The sequence below is a fragment of the Neofelis nebulosa genome, chromosome 14, assembly GCF_028018385.1.
Source record: "Neofelis nebulosa isolate mNeoNeb1 chromosome 14, mNeoNeb1.pri, whole genome shotgun sequence".
NCBI classification, from domain to species: domain Eukaryota; kingdom Metazoa; phylum Chordata; class Mammalia; order Carnivora; family Felidae; genus Neofelis; species Neofelis nebulosa.
In genome coordinates this window covers 16,609,856-16,627,054 of record NC_080795.1, presented here as the reverse complement: position 1 = coordinate 16,627,054, position 17,199 = coordinate 16,609,856, and the positions used below count along the sequence as shown (strand labels likewise).

General features: G+C 35.6%; 1 protein-coding gene across 4 annotated transcripts in view; it reads right to left on the bottom strand.

Moving 5' to 3' along the window:
- Nucleotides 1–2,901: 2,901 nt before the first annotated feature.
- DNAJC5B (DnaJ heat shock protein family (Hsp40) member C5 beta) overlaps nucleotides 2,902–17,199 on the bottom strand; it is a 90,890-nt gene continuing 76,592 nt past the window's right edge. For 3 of the 4 annotated variants that reach the window (XM_058699712.1, XM_058699711.1, XM_058699713.1), the window contains one exon: nucleotides 2,902–4,233. In XM_058699712.1, the coding sequence (XP_058555695.1) occupies nucleotides 4,139–4,233 (95 nt within the window). In that variant the 3' untranslated portion in view covers nucleotides 2,902–4,138. The remainder of the gene's footprint in view (nucleotides 4,234–17,199) is intronic. The other variant, XR_009253697.1, reaches the window with a different exon arrangement.

The following is a 17,199-nucleotide window of genomic DNA, read 5'->3' as shown; positions in this document are numbered from 1 at the left end:
AAGGACAGACACAACACAGGGATGAATGACACAAGTGGGAAAGTTTATTAAAGCTAGAGTATACTCTTCAGATGTGACAGCGGGTGACTTAGAGAAAGAGAAGAAGAGCTGTGCACACTGGGGTTTGGGTTTCTATCTTTTATTGACAGTTATAAACTAGGGGTGGAATATTCATTACTAGGGGCAGAGATTTCTTGGAAGCTGGGTTTTGGCCTTTTCTTCCTTTTTTGGCCAGGGTTTTCCTGTCATGACACCCACCTTCTTGGGCCTGTCTGGTTTGATCTGGCTTCTTGTGAAGTGCTGCCAGGACAGGCCTCTGACTTCCCTGATAGGTGGCCATGACTTCCTCTTTGCTGGCTTCTGGGTATCCTGCTAGAATCTGACTAACTGCTTACTCTAACAGAGGCACAAGTCTGGGCTACTCTGGGAGCTCCCCTCCAAACTTCCAAACCCATCTTTAGTCCAAAGGCCCTCATAACAGGGCTACTTCTCTCCCTCAAATTTCTTTCTAACAGCCCTTATAATAGCCCAAGCACCCAAACAAAAGCCTGGGTGGTAGTTTTCTAGGTGTCTCTCTACCATTATATTTAACCTCCAAGGTCACAATAGCAAGGGAGTGACCTTTATAAGATGAATCTCAGAAGGACAGCCTTCATTCCTTTGAGTCTCACTAAGGACAAAACACAATTAATGTCTCAATAAATTACCTTGCCATACATTCAAATAATGAATGTGGTCACTATGAATTATTTTTCTGTCAATACACTCAGAGAATTGTTGGAAAAATATTTCTGTTCCTCTCTGACCTATCAGCATTATGAGTATCTGTGCTTGAATTTGAAAATATTCACCTTTCTGCATATTGTTACCCAGACTATTTGCTATCTCTCCCTCCTGCGCTGGTTGGGGGTAGATTTATAACAGTTTATGTAAAAGACCAGTAAACATGGACATGGCATTGGTAGTGGCCAGCAGAGAGATTAGGAGACTAAAACAAAAGAATAAATGTCAAATGGAAGAAAGGTGGGAGTGGGAGAAGGGAGGAGAACAGGGAAGGAGATGGAGTATTGAGAACCAGGGAAGAGAAGAGACCGAGGAGAAAATGAAGTTAGATACTCAGGATGAAGGAATAAAAAAAAAAAAGAAAAAGAAAAAGAAATCTAGAATAAGGAGTAAGGACAATAAAGAAACAAGTGAGGAGCAGTGATTCAGTGTTAAACTCATACAGTCAGAAGGTCAGAAGTTTGACGTGTGTCACGGGACAAAAATCAAGGTGGTGGCCGAGCTGCATTTCTTTTTTGGAGGCTCTAGAGAAGAATCCATTTCCTTAAAATTTCCAACTTTTAGAGGTTGCCTGCATACCTTGGTTTATGGCCCTTTTCTTCCTCTAACTTCAGAGCATATCTCTGACCATTCTTCAATCATCACATCTCTCTCATAGCCAGGAAAAATTCTCCATTTTTAAGGAGCCATGTGATTAGATTGTGCCCACTTGGATAATCCAGGATAATCTCCCTATCTCAGAATCATTGGCAATGACATCTACAAAGTCCCTCTTACTGTAAAAGGTAATATATTCACTGGTTCTGGGAATTAGGATAAGTACATCTTGGAGGAGTCATCATTGTGCCAACCACAGAGATTATGTAGCCCTAAGTGGAACCCTCTCTGTAGATGAGAAGATCAGGCAGTGCATTACAGGTGGGTGTATTTTAGGCCACATCAGATGTGTTTTAGCATACATACCATTTAAAATGTAGAAATAGAATGTCATTTATTCTCAAAGAATTAAAATATGTGTATTTTGGTAAACAAAAATGCATATATGTATTTTATTATGTTCTTATGTAAAAGAGGAAAAAATAAATAGATGGACTTTGAAACCTTATATGAAATCACCTACTCTGGTAACCTGAAGCCCAGGACTAGGTGTTAAGCCACTGAAGTGCTGGTTCATTTGACCCTTTATGAAGATCACAGTGAGCATGTTTCCTCTTGGTGCTTCTCTGCTAAGATGCTTATGAATTTAGAAGACCTGCAGGTGACTCTGGATGGCAGCTTCTGTTGATCTCTACAAGATGCCTAATAGCCTCTCCTCAAATCAAGAGTTGATCCTTGCTTCTATGTAGCCAATGGACATTCTGTAGATTCATTTCCTCATTCATACACATTCATCATTGTAACCGGTAATTAGCCCTTTGTGGGGAACATTAACAAGAACCCCTTCATGAATTTAATCCAACCATCTGATTCTGATTCTGATTCATGTCCTGTTCTCATCTTTCTACTCTTGTACCAGCTCTCTGGATAAGCTGTGAGTAGAAGTAAAACATTCCATGTGAGAAAGAAAAATGAGGTCTGGGAGAGAAAGAAAGGAACTTTGTGATTTACAGTTGCTCTTCAAAAATAGGCCTGACCTTTTGCTTTAAAAGACTTCAGGAAGGAAATGTAGTAGCTGAAATTATCCACAGACAGGGCTATTTATCTTAGGTTCCCATCAAATGGAAAATAACACTTGTTTGTTGAATACAGAGTTCCAAGTACTTGCTGATCACTGGAGCCATTAGTACTGGGTATCTTCCTGGGTTTTGTTGGGTAAGAGTTTATCTATGCAAGAAGTCACATTATACAAACATACAAATTCACATAAAACCACCTCATATTTGCCAAATACTTGATTCTGTAAAGTTCTTTCACCTCAGCTATTTCATCTGGTCTCACAGTAACTTGGAAGGTGGTCAGAGCAGATAAGAAAATGGAGACACAGAGCAATTAGCCATATTCTCATCTCACTTGGTCACAGGGCTAGGTAGTGAGAGTTTAGATTAGAACCAGCTTTCCTAACTTTCAAACCAGGGCTTTTCCTACTTGATTATGTCAATTAAAAAAAAATCCAGTAACTCAAGAGTTAAAGTAGAGTTTTAATGACTTCATAACTGTCAGAGTTATAATACCAATTTTCACTTACAATGTATATTTAGGCTCATTTGACTGTAATTTGGTGGTAGGGGAGAATAAGAAACAGAAAAAGAAAATGGCATTTCATGCAGTATTATATAAAAACATAATAAGATCTTGAAAGCTGCAATATTATATAAAGAACCAAGAAAAAACAAACACTTTCCGTACTATTTTAGAACATGGTTTTAGCACATGGTTTTGATCACATAATGAATATAAAGATCAAACAGTAAATGCAGACATGACCTTTGAGCTTAATTGTTCAACATGCACAGAGCTGAGCACTTTCTGATCAGTGTAATTAATCCCACCCAAAAAGGGGTAAATGATATGCCTTTAAGTCTAAAGTTAGGCTGTAGAATTCAGAATTCTACCTTTTACCCTATATGTTTCTTTTCCTCACTTTGTCTAATTTAGGTCAGTTGTAGAAAAATTATTTTTAATTAAAAAAATGGTCAACACATTTTTAGGGCTGGTTTGGGAATTTTTCTGGATCCAGAAAAACCATAAACGTAACCAGGTTGATATTTTGTTTTTGTTTTTGTGCCAATCTAAAAGTACACACAAAACCTTTCTTCTTGGTTTTACTCAACAATTTCTAGTAAATGACAGTTTTTAATCTTTCAAAGATATACTTCAAAATTAAGTGATTTGTCTTTTTTACCTAATAATTTCTTCCTGCCTCTTGACATATTTTTCTAGTCATATTGAATATTGACAGGGAAAATTCTCCACACATACACAAGATTCCTCTTAAATTCTCATATATGTTTTGCTGATGATATTTGTGGCAGATAGGAATATTGCAATTCAGTTAAATAGATGAAAAGTGGCTTCTGTTTGGAATACTACAGTAAGGAATTAGGTCTGGGTCACATAAAGGGCAGGCTCATGAAGCCTGTCCAGTACTACTGTCTTACCTCATGCAAGGAGCATAAAATAACTCTTCAGGCTTTTATTCATCAAAATGGAATGTGTTTCGTTAGGAATTCTACTCAAAGAGTGAGACTGCTTACTGAGAAAATTATGTAGCAATCATCTTTCCCTAACCTAAAAAATAAAATACAAATGTGGAAAAGTTCACAGCATTTCATGCCCCCTACCCTGCCCTCCCATGACCACCTGGAGACATGGTTGAACCAAGAAGAGGTATTGTGGACCCTCAGTGGTCTCAATATTAAGAGTCTGTGCAATAACTTCGAGGTTCTTCTCTGATTAGCTGTGTTTTCTCATTTGCATTTGTAGGCTGGAGAACAACTGGAAAGTCCACATCTAAAAATAAACAAAGCAAAGCAATAAACACCCTCTTATTATGTTACATTTCCTTTAATGGGGCAAGTGGTAGATATTTTTGTTGAAATGATGATTGGCAAACCAATTCAGTTCATAAGATATTGAGGATGCCTACCCTTTAAAGGACTTCAAAAGGTAGGAGACACTAACTTTACTCTTCATTTAAGTTCTGTCAGTTATAGAATTATAAAACAAAAGCACTGAACCCAGCTTTCAACTTGAAGCAATTGCTGAACCTGGTGAACTTGAGCCATCTTGTGGGGATGAGGACAGGTCTACCACATATGTCATATAGACTCTAGTGTATATCTGTATGCAAAATGCCCCCTAAAGCTGTTCAGTGCACAATTACATATATGGTCCTGGTTGGGAGAGAGGTCAGAACTTGGAGCTTGCTTAGATGAAAGTCTAATAGGAAGCTTCCCACATAATGCTGTACCCAAAATGGTTATCACACTCTAAGTCACCATACCCGTAAATCTATAAGGAAATTTGTTAGGCTTGCATTTTGGTGCTGAGGTGAAAGAGGAAAGAGCTCCCCTACAAATACTTAATGGCAAGCCAATGAGCATACATATTGGCAGACCAAATTTAAATATCTATGTGTTCCAGGAAACCTCAAGCTGATAATTTAGTTTAAAATGGTCCAGTATAAGATGTGCTCCCAAGCACCTAGCAGAAGAGAATGGCTCCACCTTCAACACAGGTCTCAAAGATTCATTAAAATATTGCTTAAATACATGAACTCAAGGTAAAAATGAATAGAGAGATCGGGGAGATATAGAGAAATAGAGAAAGACCCTCAAAAAAATAACTAAAAAATTGCAAGAAACGTAACTCATAGTAAAAACAGAGAGAGAGAGAGAGAGAGAGAGAGAGAGAGAGAGATGGAAAGATTGAGAAGGAGGGAGTGAAAGATTACACACAGAAACAATGCACACTGAGTGAGAGCTAGTAGAAACAATAGGCCAAATCAGACCCACAAAGACTTCAAGTCCTGCACTTTTAAGACATAGAATAAAAAAGAGTTGCATGTGTTTTTTAAGTGACCAAGTAGATTTTGAAACTATTAAAAAAGAAGTTGAGATTAAAACATCTGAAATTTAAAAACCTGATGAGTGGGTTTATAGCTAAAGAGAGAATTAATGAAGTGGAAGACAGATCTGAGGAGGTTAACCAGAATGTAATAGAGAAACAAAGAAATAAAATATGAAAGAGGTTAAAAGACATGAGGAATAGAGTGATAAAACCTAACATATCTGATAAGACTTTCAAAAAAAAATTAGAGACAATATTTTGAAGATTTAATGGCTAAGAATTCTCTAGAAAGACACCAATCCCCAGATTCAAGAACAAGCCAGGATAAATTAAAGATAAAGTTATATCTAAGACATCTTAGTGACATTAAAGAAAACCAGTGGTTTCAACAGCAGTCTTATCTCTGAATAGCAAATGTGTAGGCCAGAAAACTATGGAATTATACTTTTAATATGTTAAAAGAAGTATCTATCAACCTAAATTTGTTTACAAACTGTGCTATTGTTACTTTTTTAATTTTTTTTTTCAACGTTTTTAATTTATTTTTGGGACAGAGAGAGACAGAGCATGAACAGGGGAGGGGCAGAGAGAGAGAGGGAGACACAGAGTCGGAAACAGGCTCCAGGCTCCGAGCCATCAGCCCAGAGCCTGACGTGGGGCTCGAACTCACAGACCGCGAGATCGTGACCTGGCTGAAGTTGGACGCTTAACCAACTGCGCCACCCAGGCGCCCCTATTGTTACTTTTTTAAAAACTATAATATAAAGGCATTTTCAGACAATAAAAATGGAAATTGTGCTACCAACAGACTCAATTTAAAAGATGTGATTCAGGCACAAAGAAAGTGTTACTAGATGGAAAATTTGTGCTGTAAAAAGGAATGATGATTAGTAAAGAAAATGGTAGATATGTGAATAAAACTAAATGATTATTGACTATGATTTATAATTTATAATAATTTATGAGGCTTAAATTAACATCAAACTAGAATACAGCAATGGCGTATAAATCAGAAAGGGAATGATCAGAATTAAGGTATTACAGAGGTCTTGTATTGTTCAGGAGGGGTAAAGATAAGAATTAACTTTAAACTTTGATAACTTAAGTATGCCTGATAAATGTTTAGAATAACCCTTAAAGAACAGAACAAAGAATATAATTTCCCAACTGGAGGAGGAAAAGAAATGAAATATGAAAAAAAAATCTATCATTACAAAAGAAAGAAAAAAGAAAAGAGAAACAGAAAAAAAAGTCAATTTAAAGTGATAAATAAATATAACTAATTATAAGTAAGTAGCCCAAGTTACTCAGGTAGTAAGTAATAGAGCTGGTAATCAAATGTAGGCAGTATTTCTTAGAGTCTACTCTCTTAAAAACTGTGCTATACACAAAAAGGAAGTATATATACTTCCTGTGCTAGTAGGAAATAATTGAAATATATAGTTAATTATAATAAATACAAATGGACTTAATACTTTATTTAAAAGAAAAACTTTCTCAAACTGAATAAATCCCTCCCCCCACCACCACGTTTATAAAACACACATCAAAGGACATAAAGACAAAAAAGTTGATAGTGAAAAGATGTAAACATCTTACCACACAAACACTAATAAAAAGAAAGCTGATGTGGGCTACTGAATGACTCAGCTGGTTAGGTGCCTGACTCTTGATTTTGGCTCAGGCCATGATCTCACAGTCATGAGATGGAGCCCTGAATTGGGCTCTGAGCTGGGCATGGAACCTGTTTGAGATTCTCTCTCTCCCTCTGCCCCTCCCTGGCTCAGGCGCACACTCTAAATAAGTAAGTAGGTAAGTAAATACATAAATAAATAAATAAATAAATAAATAAATAAATAAATAAGAGAAAGCTAAGATAACTTTAACAGACAAAAAGCATTGATAGAGCTAAAGAGTAACTACATAATAATATAATATTCAATTCACCAAATAACTATAAAAATTCTAAACGTATATACACTAATAAAATAGCCTCAAAATATATGAAGCAAAACTGATAGACTTTATAGAAAAATAGAGAAATCCATCATCATAGTGGAAGATTTGAATGCTTCCTCCAGTAACTGACTGGTGAAACAAATCTTTAAAGATATAAAGAATTTGAAAAGTACAATGTTGTGGACTAAACTGTGTCACACATACCTCCTCCCCCTGCCCCAGCTCATATGTTAAAGTTCTAACCCCCAGTACCTCAAATATGAATCAAATTTGGAGAGAGCGTTCTTAAAGAGGTAATTAAATTAAAATGAGATCTTCAGGGTGGGCATTCATTCGGTATAACTGGTGTCATTATAAGAAGAGGTTATTAGGATACAGATACACAGAGGGAAGACCATGTGAAGACATAAGGTGAAAATGGCCATTTACCTGCCAAGAAGAGAGGCCTCAGAGGGAGTCAATCTTAATGACACCTTAATCTTTTACTTCTAACCTCCGTACTTGTGAGAGAATAAATTTCTGTTGTCAAGCCACCCTGTCTGTAGTTCTTTGTTAACAGCAGCCCTAGCAAACTAGTACATACAATAAGTTGGGCTTATTTAACAGTCATATATGGAATGGTGAACCTAACAAATGCAGAATGTATTGTTTTGAAGCAATGTGGGACATTTATAAAAATTAAGTTCTAGGATACAGACCAAGCCTGAAGACATTTTGAACTATTGTATCATGCTCTCCATAATTTCTGATCACAGTGCAGTTAAGTTATATATGCAAACAATAATAAAAAACCTGAAAAAACCCACAGGTCTACAAATTAAAACTTAGGCCTAACTTAGAGATCAAAGAAAAAATTATAATGGAAATGAGAAAATATTTAGAACTCTGATTATAAGAACAATATAAGAATGTGTGTGTGTGACACTAAAGTGTTACTTATAGGAAAATTTATAGCCTTTAATGCTTAATATCACAAAAGAAGAAAGGATGAAAAGAAGTATAAAATTTAAGAAGTTAGAAAACTAACAATAAATTAAGAGAAATAATAAAGAATAGAAATTAAATAGAAGCAAATATACAAGAGAATCAAAACCAAAAGTTATTTGAGAAGACCAATTAAATTTTCAAATATCTGGTAGAATGGCTAAAAAAAATGGAAATAACCAATATAAGGAGTGAAAAATGGGACAGTAATGCAAATACATGAAAGGTAATAAGAAGAAATTTTGAAGAACTATTTTTTTAACAAAGAAAATCTAGATGGCCTATAGACATTAAATACATTGAATCAGTAACTTATAATTTGTACAATCACACATTAGCCCAGAAAGTCCTACAAAATCCTGTAGAAAGAAATAAATGTAATAATACACAAACTCTTTAAGAAAAGTTCAAAAAGAAGGAATCATTTCTAATTTATTTCATGAGGCATAATCTTGATATAGAACCCTATAAGGAAATTTTGACAAAGGAAAATTATAGACCAACTTCACTCATTAATATAGATACAAACATCTAAAACAAAACATTAGCAAACCCATTTTATCAAAAAATAGTTAATTCATCATGACTGCATTGGGTTTATCTCAAGAATGCAAGATTGTTTTAACATTGGAAAAATAACATATAGTTCTTCACATTAACAGATTAAGGGAGAAAAATCATCATCATCTCAACTGATGAAGAAAAAAATATTTGATAAACTTTCACACTCGTGACAAAGTTCTAACAAAAAGGAACAGAGACAAAACCTACAGCAAGCCTCATAGTTAAGATGCAATCTTGAAAGCATCTTCTCTTCAACATTTTACCAGTAGTCTCAGCAAAAACAGAATGGCAAGATAGAGAAAAAATATATAAGAGATGGGAAAGAAGAATCAAAACTATCACTGTTCACACATGATACAAGCAATTATGTAGAAACCCTGAAGAATTTATAGATAAATAATTGGAAATAGAGAGCTTAGCTAGTTTCTTTAATTCAAAATCAATGTTTAAAAAAAGCACATTTCTGTATACCAAAACAATGTAGAAAATTAATGTTATTTATTTGTAACTATATAAAAATGGATAAAGTATTCAGGAATAAATGTAGCCCAAAATACATAAGATATCCTTAGCAAAAGCCAGTAAAGAAGGGATATACATGTCACATATTAGAAGACACATTTTTTAAAATGTCAATAGTATGTAACTGATCTACAGAGTCACTGCAATTCTAAACAAGATTTCAAAGGTTTTATTTAAATATCTTTTGTTTAAAAACTTGACAAAGCTGGGGCGCCTGGGTGGCTCAGTCGGTTAAGCGTCCGACTTCGGCTCAGGTCATGATCTCGCGGTCTGGGAGTTTGAGACCCGCGTCGGGCTCTGTGCTGACTGCTCAGAGCCTGGAGCCTGTTTCGGATTCTGTGTCTCCCTCTCTCTCTGACCCTCCCCCGTTCATGCTCTGTCTCTCCCTATCTCAAAAATAAATTTAAAAAGTTAAAAAAAAACTTGACAAAGCTGATTCTAAAATTTATATGGAAAAGCAAAAGGCCAAGGATACATAAGACTTCCCTGAAAAACAGAGTGGGAAGACTTACCCAAACAGTACCAGGAATTTTATAAATGGGCCTGGTGTTGCATACAGATAGACAAAATGAGCAGTGAACCAGAATAGAAAGACCAGAAAGTCCTCCATATATCTATTGAAACTTAGTGTATTCTGAAACCAAGACTAGAAATCACTGTGCTCTGACAATTTTTTTCTATATGTAAAACTTGAAACTGGAACCATACATCATATGACATATAAAAATCAGCCCAGATGATTAAACATGTAAATGTGAAGAGCGAAACTATAAACTTTGAAAGGACCACATAGAAGAACCCCTTTATATCCTTGGGATAGGAAAGATTTCTTAAAATACAAAAATCACCAAAGATAAAGACAACAATTGACATTTTATTACATTAAAACTGAGAACTTTGGTGTATCAAAAGATACCATAGAGTGAAAAAACACCAAGACATAAACAGAGAATACATTTTAAACAAACATGATGAGTTAATACCCAAATATAAAAATATCAGTTAGAAAAAAGTACATGATATAATGAAAACCTGCAGAAGATTTGAATAGGCATTTCATAGAAGGAAAAACTCAAATTAACAACATAAGAAAAGAGATAAAAATTAGAACCACAATGGCATACCATTTCCCACCCACCAGATTGGCACACAATTAGTCTGGTGATATCAAGTGTTGACAAGGATGTGGAGCAATAGGAACTCTCGTTAACTTTTAGTAGTAATGGAAATTAGTGCAATAGTTTTGCAGAACAACGTGGCATTATGTAATAAAGTATAGATGTACAAACACTTTGACTAAGGTATTTGCTGTTAGCACTTATGCACCAGAAGATATGTATAAGAACATTCATAGAAGCATTGTTTTTAATGGACAAAAAAGTGGAAACTACCCAAATATCTGTTAGCAGTAGAATGGGTAAATAAATTTATGGGATGTTCTCACAGAAGAATACTATACAACAGTGAAAATGAATGAAAGGCAGTCATAATGTGAATGGATCTTAGAAATAGTATGTTGAGGGGCGCCTGGGTGGCTCAGTTGGTTGAGCAATCGACTTCAGCTCAGGTCATGATCTCATGGTTTGTGAGTTCGAGCCCCGCGTTGGACTCTGTGCTGACAGCCCAGAGCCTGGAGCCTGCTTCTGATTCTGTGTCTCCCTCTCTCTCTGCCCCTCCCCCACTCATGCTCTGTCTGTCTCTGTCTCAGAAATAAACATTAAAAAATTTTTTAAAAGAAAAAGAAATAGGATGTTGAGTTTTGAAAAAAAAAGCAAGTTGGAGGATAATTGTTGAATATAAGCCCATTCACTTAAAGTTCAGAAATATGCAAAAGCAAGCAATAATATGGATTAGGAATGGAAATTTCTTTATTTGTAATGCTAAAAAGAATATTAAGGAAATTATTACATTATAATAGCCAGGACACGGATGGAGACAACCTAAGTGTCCATCGATGTTTGAATGGATAAAGAAAAAGTGTGTGTGTGATAGAATATTATTCTGCCATAAAAAGAAAGAAATCCTGCCATTTGTAACAACATGGATAGAATGTGAGTACTTTAAACTAAGTGAAGTAAGTCCGATAAAGACAAATACTGTATAATCACACTTATATGTAGATTATAAAACTTATTGGAGATTGGATTTGTGGTTACCAGAGGTGAGGGTAGTTAAAAGGTACAAACTTGTAGTTATAAGATGGATAATTTCTGGGGATGTGATATACAATATGATGACTGTAGTTAACACTGCTATATGGTATATTTGAAGGTTGCCAAGAGAGTAAATCATAAAAGCTCTCATCACAGGGAAAACTTTTTTTTCTTTTTTCTTTTTGTATCCAAATGAGATGATGGATGTTATCTAAACATATTGTGGTAATCATTTCATAAATATATATAAGTCAGGTCATTGTATACTTTAAACAATGCTGTACATCAAATATCTCAATAAAACTGAAGGAAAAAAATGATTACAAAGGATTTAAGATAGCAGAGGGAAAAGTCAATAGGAACTGAAAAGGTAGTGGCATATTCTTTTCATAAAAGGTATAAAGTCAGGTCATAATATTTGTATGTATTTAGTATTTAATAAAAACAATAACAGATTAAGGAATTAAGTGAATTACCCCCAACACCTCAACCAATAACCTATATTTAGGGCTTGAAATGGAATTGTCTGACTCCAAAGCCCTTGGTTGTAGCCATAATAGTATCTGCTCTCAAAGTAGTTGGCATAAAAGGCTAATAATCCACTTTCTCATTTTCCCTTACTTTGTGAGTTGGTTAGGCCTGTGGCATCTTCCACTCCCTGCCATGGGTGAATTTGCAGAGAACAAAGAACCTTCTCCTTTTCTGTAGGAAGGGTATTTAATTTCTTTCTCTAATGAGATTTTGTTCTACCCTTCTCCTCTATGTTTTTTTTTTTTTTTAAGTTTATTTATTTTTGAGAGAGAAGGAGGGAGAAAGCGAGAATCCCAGGCAGGCTCCATACTATTAGCAGAGAGCCTGATACAGGACTTGAACTCATGAACCATGAGAACATGACCTGAGCTGAAACCAAGAGTCAGACGCTTAACCGACTGAACCACCCAGGCACCCCTGTGTATTTGTTTAATTGAGGTAAGATTCACATAAAATTAGTCATTTTAAAGCAAACAATTTAGTATAATTCACCACTTCTATCTAGTTATAAGACATTTCCCCCAAAGGAAACCCAGTACCTATTAGGCAGTTGCTCCCTGTTTCTCCCTTCCCCAGGCCCTGACAACCATCAGTTTTCTGCCTCAATGGACTTGTCTGTTCTGGTTATTTAATATAAATGTATCATGCAATATTTGTCCTTTGGTGTCTGGTTTCTTCCACTTAGCATAATGTTTACAGGTTCATCTACATTGTAGCACGTGTCAGTATTTCATTCTTTTTATGGCTGAATAAAATTCCACCTCTCCTCTACTTTTTGTCCTTTCCTCCTCAGAACCTCCTGGGTTTCTCTTAACTCCTTTTCCCCTTTATCTAGTTAAATTTTACGGCTCTTGCTCTTCTCTAGCAAAATGTCTAAGATTCTAGCTGCTTTCTCTCTATCATACTTTGATGGGATGAGCCCTTATCTGAACAACTCCGATTTTGGGGTTATTTGCAACTGTGATCTCTGTACAACTACTGTTTTACTCAATTCCTTGATAAAACTGTTCAGTAGAACAGCCCAATATGATTTTAACTGCTTTGTCTGGCATGGAGAACATTATTTGCCATCTTATCTACAGGGTGTAGGGAGATACTGTGCCAAACGCTTTGTTGGTATCAAGATTCATCCCTTCTAGGGTTATCCATCCTCATAATCTACACCTCAACTTCTCCTTCTTTATGTCTTCAGCTTTAAATGTCACTTCCTCAGGGAAGCTAGCTTTACCTGCATCCTTTGGTTTGGTTTGCCAGGGATAACTGGTTCCCATTTATGCTCTTGTTTCTGTTCCTTGTTACATTGTCTCACAAGTCGGGCCTCCTAGTGTTTATTATCACAGCCCCTGTGCCTCTTCTTTGGTGTGCTTATACTTGTAAATTAGCTAGCTCTTTTGTGTCATTATTTCAATTTGTCTCCCATCTCCTCTGCTAAATTGTAAAATCCAAGATAGCCCAGTCCATGTATTTTTTTTTTCTAGCTCCTACCACAGTGTCTAACAAATATTAAGTGCTCAATAAATGTTTGCTGTGGGAAAACTATCTTAATAAACCTGTCTAGTAAACAGGTTTTTACACTGTTTGTTTGTTCACTGAACCAGCCAAAAATTGAAGAAACTTTGGATCCACTTTGAGTTTCTTTTGGGTCAGCATTCTGAGCTGACTCACTTGTCCTGGTCCCCTGGCCCGGAACCTTGATGATGCTTACTTGGTGTATTTATATAAAGAAGAAGTAAAGGACTTTGGATTAGTTAGTTGCAAGAATTTTTTTTTCTATGAATTAGTTTTAGAAATGGGTCCCTTTTGGTTGGGGGGAAGAAGGTAGGAGGGAGATTGAGTGGGGGTTGGTGAAAAGAGAGAAGGTGAATTTAATCTCTTCCTTGATGCCCTTTACCTGAGCAGCAAAGTGTGATGAATGCTACAGAGCAAATGTAATAAATGTCTCAATATCTTGGCTGAGAGCAGGAGTCTAATTACAAGCCATATGGCCTCTTCAGCACAGTGGCTGTGAATTTATTTGGGTTTTATCCAGGTGAGTAACAAGAACAGTTAAGCAATCAATAGATTTTTCTATCACTGAATATCACATGTTTAGAACCAAGGTCAACTCTATAAAATCTTCTCCTTAGATATCTTATTCCCTCTCCTTCCAAAAAATGGGGAAATCGTGATTGCATGAAAAAAATCTTTAGGGTTTAACTGGGAGTTTTCAGTCCATTGCCTTCAGTTTGGGGGAAAAAAAAACCAACACTGAATTTAGCTGTTGTAATCTTGGATTGTTTTACCAGGGTGTTTAGAGATAACTGGTTCTCACTTACTCTGTTGCTTCTGTATTTTCTCTCTCTCTCTCTCTCTCTCTCTCTCTCTCTCTCTCTCTCTCTCTCACACACACACACACACACACACACACACACACACACGCAGAGTTCCAGGAAACAGGATATCTGAAGATGGTCTACAGAGTTCTCTTAGCTAGCAGTAGTATTCTGATTTCATTGTGGTCTTCAGCTAACAGAGGAATATACTGGGTCTAAATGAGATTGTTTTAAGTATACCACTCAAAAATTCACAAAGTGGAACTTGGAATTTGTGAACATTTGAAAGGAAGGGAAATCACCTGGTATTTATTACCTTTACCTTTCAAGTTTCAAATTTTCCAAGATGAAAAAGAGGGGGCGATGGTCTCCCCCCAGATACTTTCTCTCTTCTGTTTTATCCTAATTGATTCAAAAGAATAATAGAATTTCTCTGTGTTCCTAGGATCCCACTGGGAGTATATTTTTATTTTGAAAAGAGATGGATATCTGTTTATAAATTCTATAGTTTCCTGTGAATATTGACGAGTCCACTGGAATTTCCCCCTTTCTTAAGTGTAGAAACTGGATTATACCTTCTCACATAGTTGAAAGAGACATGATAACTAAAGCTAATCTTTCCTCTCTGCTACCAAATCCCACCCTGTACCACTACTCCCAAATAGAAACTGGTACCATTTACAGCATCAAAACGTATCTTAGGCTTTAGCCAGTGTCAAGGAGTAGGTATGTTTGTAATATGTACACAATAAAAAATATCCCAGAAAAATTGTAGACTTTAAATATAAAACTAGAATATTAACTATCTCAAGTCAAGTGAAAAACATCTGTAGTGTTTTTTAATAAGTCAGCTGGCTAAAAAAGTTTGATATTTTGAATTTGGATTTTCATAAATTAAGAAATATCTAGTGTTCTATAACGTGTCCTTAAAAGAGAAGTTTGAGGTGTTTATTCACTGAATTCAAATCACAAATGTATTTCTCTAGTTAGCTTCTTTCTTCTTTATTAGTCTAATTAGGCATAAGGAGGCAATAAAGTATTAAGGAGCTATAACTTTTAATCTGGAGAGAAGATAATCTCGTATTAGTTTTATTATAGTTTTTATCTTGGCATTTCTGAGAATTGTACTTAGAATAATATAAGATATGCTAGCCATACTTCTTTGAAAATTAATACTCAAATATGAAAAATACATTTTCATTTGTAATATTCATATACTGGTCAAATCTCTAAGTACAGTATAATCTGTAGCATAGCATTTACATTGATAATTAATATAAAACCCTTGCTCCACCTGCTTCTCCCCATCCCACTGTATCATCTCAATTAGCTTCACTCTTCCCTGAAAGTAGGGTATTATGCTCCACAGGCATTTTGTACTTGCCAATGAGTATCAAGCTTGAAATGCGGATTTATAGTCCACTCAGAGAAATGTTTTATCAGTACTGGCTGCATAATTAGCAAAACACAGTGCACAATGAAAAATGTGTTATACCTGATTCAAAAGCTAAGAATTTGAAGTGAGGCACCTGGGTGGCTCAGCTGGTTAAGTGTCCAACTTCAGCTCAGGTAGTGATCTCACAGTGCTATTTGTGCTAATAGCTCAGAGCCTAGAGCCTGCTTCAGATCCTGTCTCCCTCTCTCTTGCCCCCCTCCTCCCATCCATGCTCTGTCTGTCTTTCTCTGTCTCAAAAATGAATAAACATTAAAAAAATTTTTTTAAAAGCTAAGAATTTGAAGATGGTGACAGCAGAGTAATAAACCAAGTGTTGGAATTCTAGCCAGTGCAATAAAGCAAGAAAAATAAATAAAAAGCATGTGGATTGGAATGGAAGAAATAAGACTATTTCTATTTGCAGAGGACATAATTGACATCATAGAGAATCCCAAAGAATTCACACATATCAATACAAATTAATGAGTGAGCTTAACAGGAACACAGGATACAAAGTCAGTACACAAAAATAATTGTAAATATTTGTGATGAACAAGTATTTAAGTATTTAATCTGGAAACCCAGATTAAAAGCCAGTGCCATTTACAATAGCTCTCCCCAAAATGAAATAGTTAGGTATCCATTTAACAAAACATATTCCATCTCTGTATTCTGAAAACTACAGAACACTCATAAAAGAAACCAAATGAGACCTAAATAAGTAGAGACACATCCCATGTTGTTGAATTAGAAGATTCAACATAGTAAAGATCTCAATTTTTCCCAAACTAATATACAAATTTCATGCAATTTTAATTTTAAAAATTGGTATTTTTCTGTAGATTTAGACAACCTGATACTAAAATTTATACAGAAAGGAAACCAAACTAGAATCACCAAGACAATTTTGAAAAACAATAAAGTTAGAGGAATCACACTAGCTGATTTTAAGACTTACTTTAAAGTTGCAGAAAGCAAGATGCGTGTGTTATTGGTGAAGGGATAGATCTAGATCAATGGAACAGAATAGAGTCAATAAATAGGCCCATAGAAATATAGTCACTTGATTTTTAACAAAGGGATGAAGATAATTCAATGGAGAAAGGATAATCTTTTCAACAAATAGCGTTAGAACAATTAAACTCCATGTGCCAAAAAAGCCCACCAAAGTTGACCTGAGTCTACACCGTAAACAAAAATGAACTTAAAATGGGTCACAGATCTAAATGTTAGACATAAAACTATGACACTTTTAGAAAACACTGGAGGGGTGCCTGGATGGCTCAGTCAGGTGAGCGTCTGACTCTTGATTTTGGCTCAGGTCATGATCTCATGGGTTCGTGGGTTCAGGCCCCATATTAGGCTCTACGCTGACAGTGTGGAACCTGAGGAGCTTGCTTGGGATTCTCTCTCTCTCCCTCTCTTTCTTCTCCTTTCCTGTGTGTGC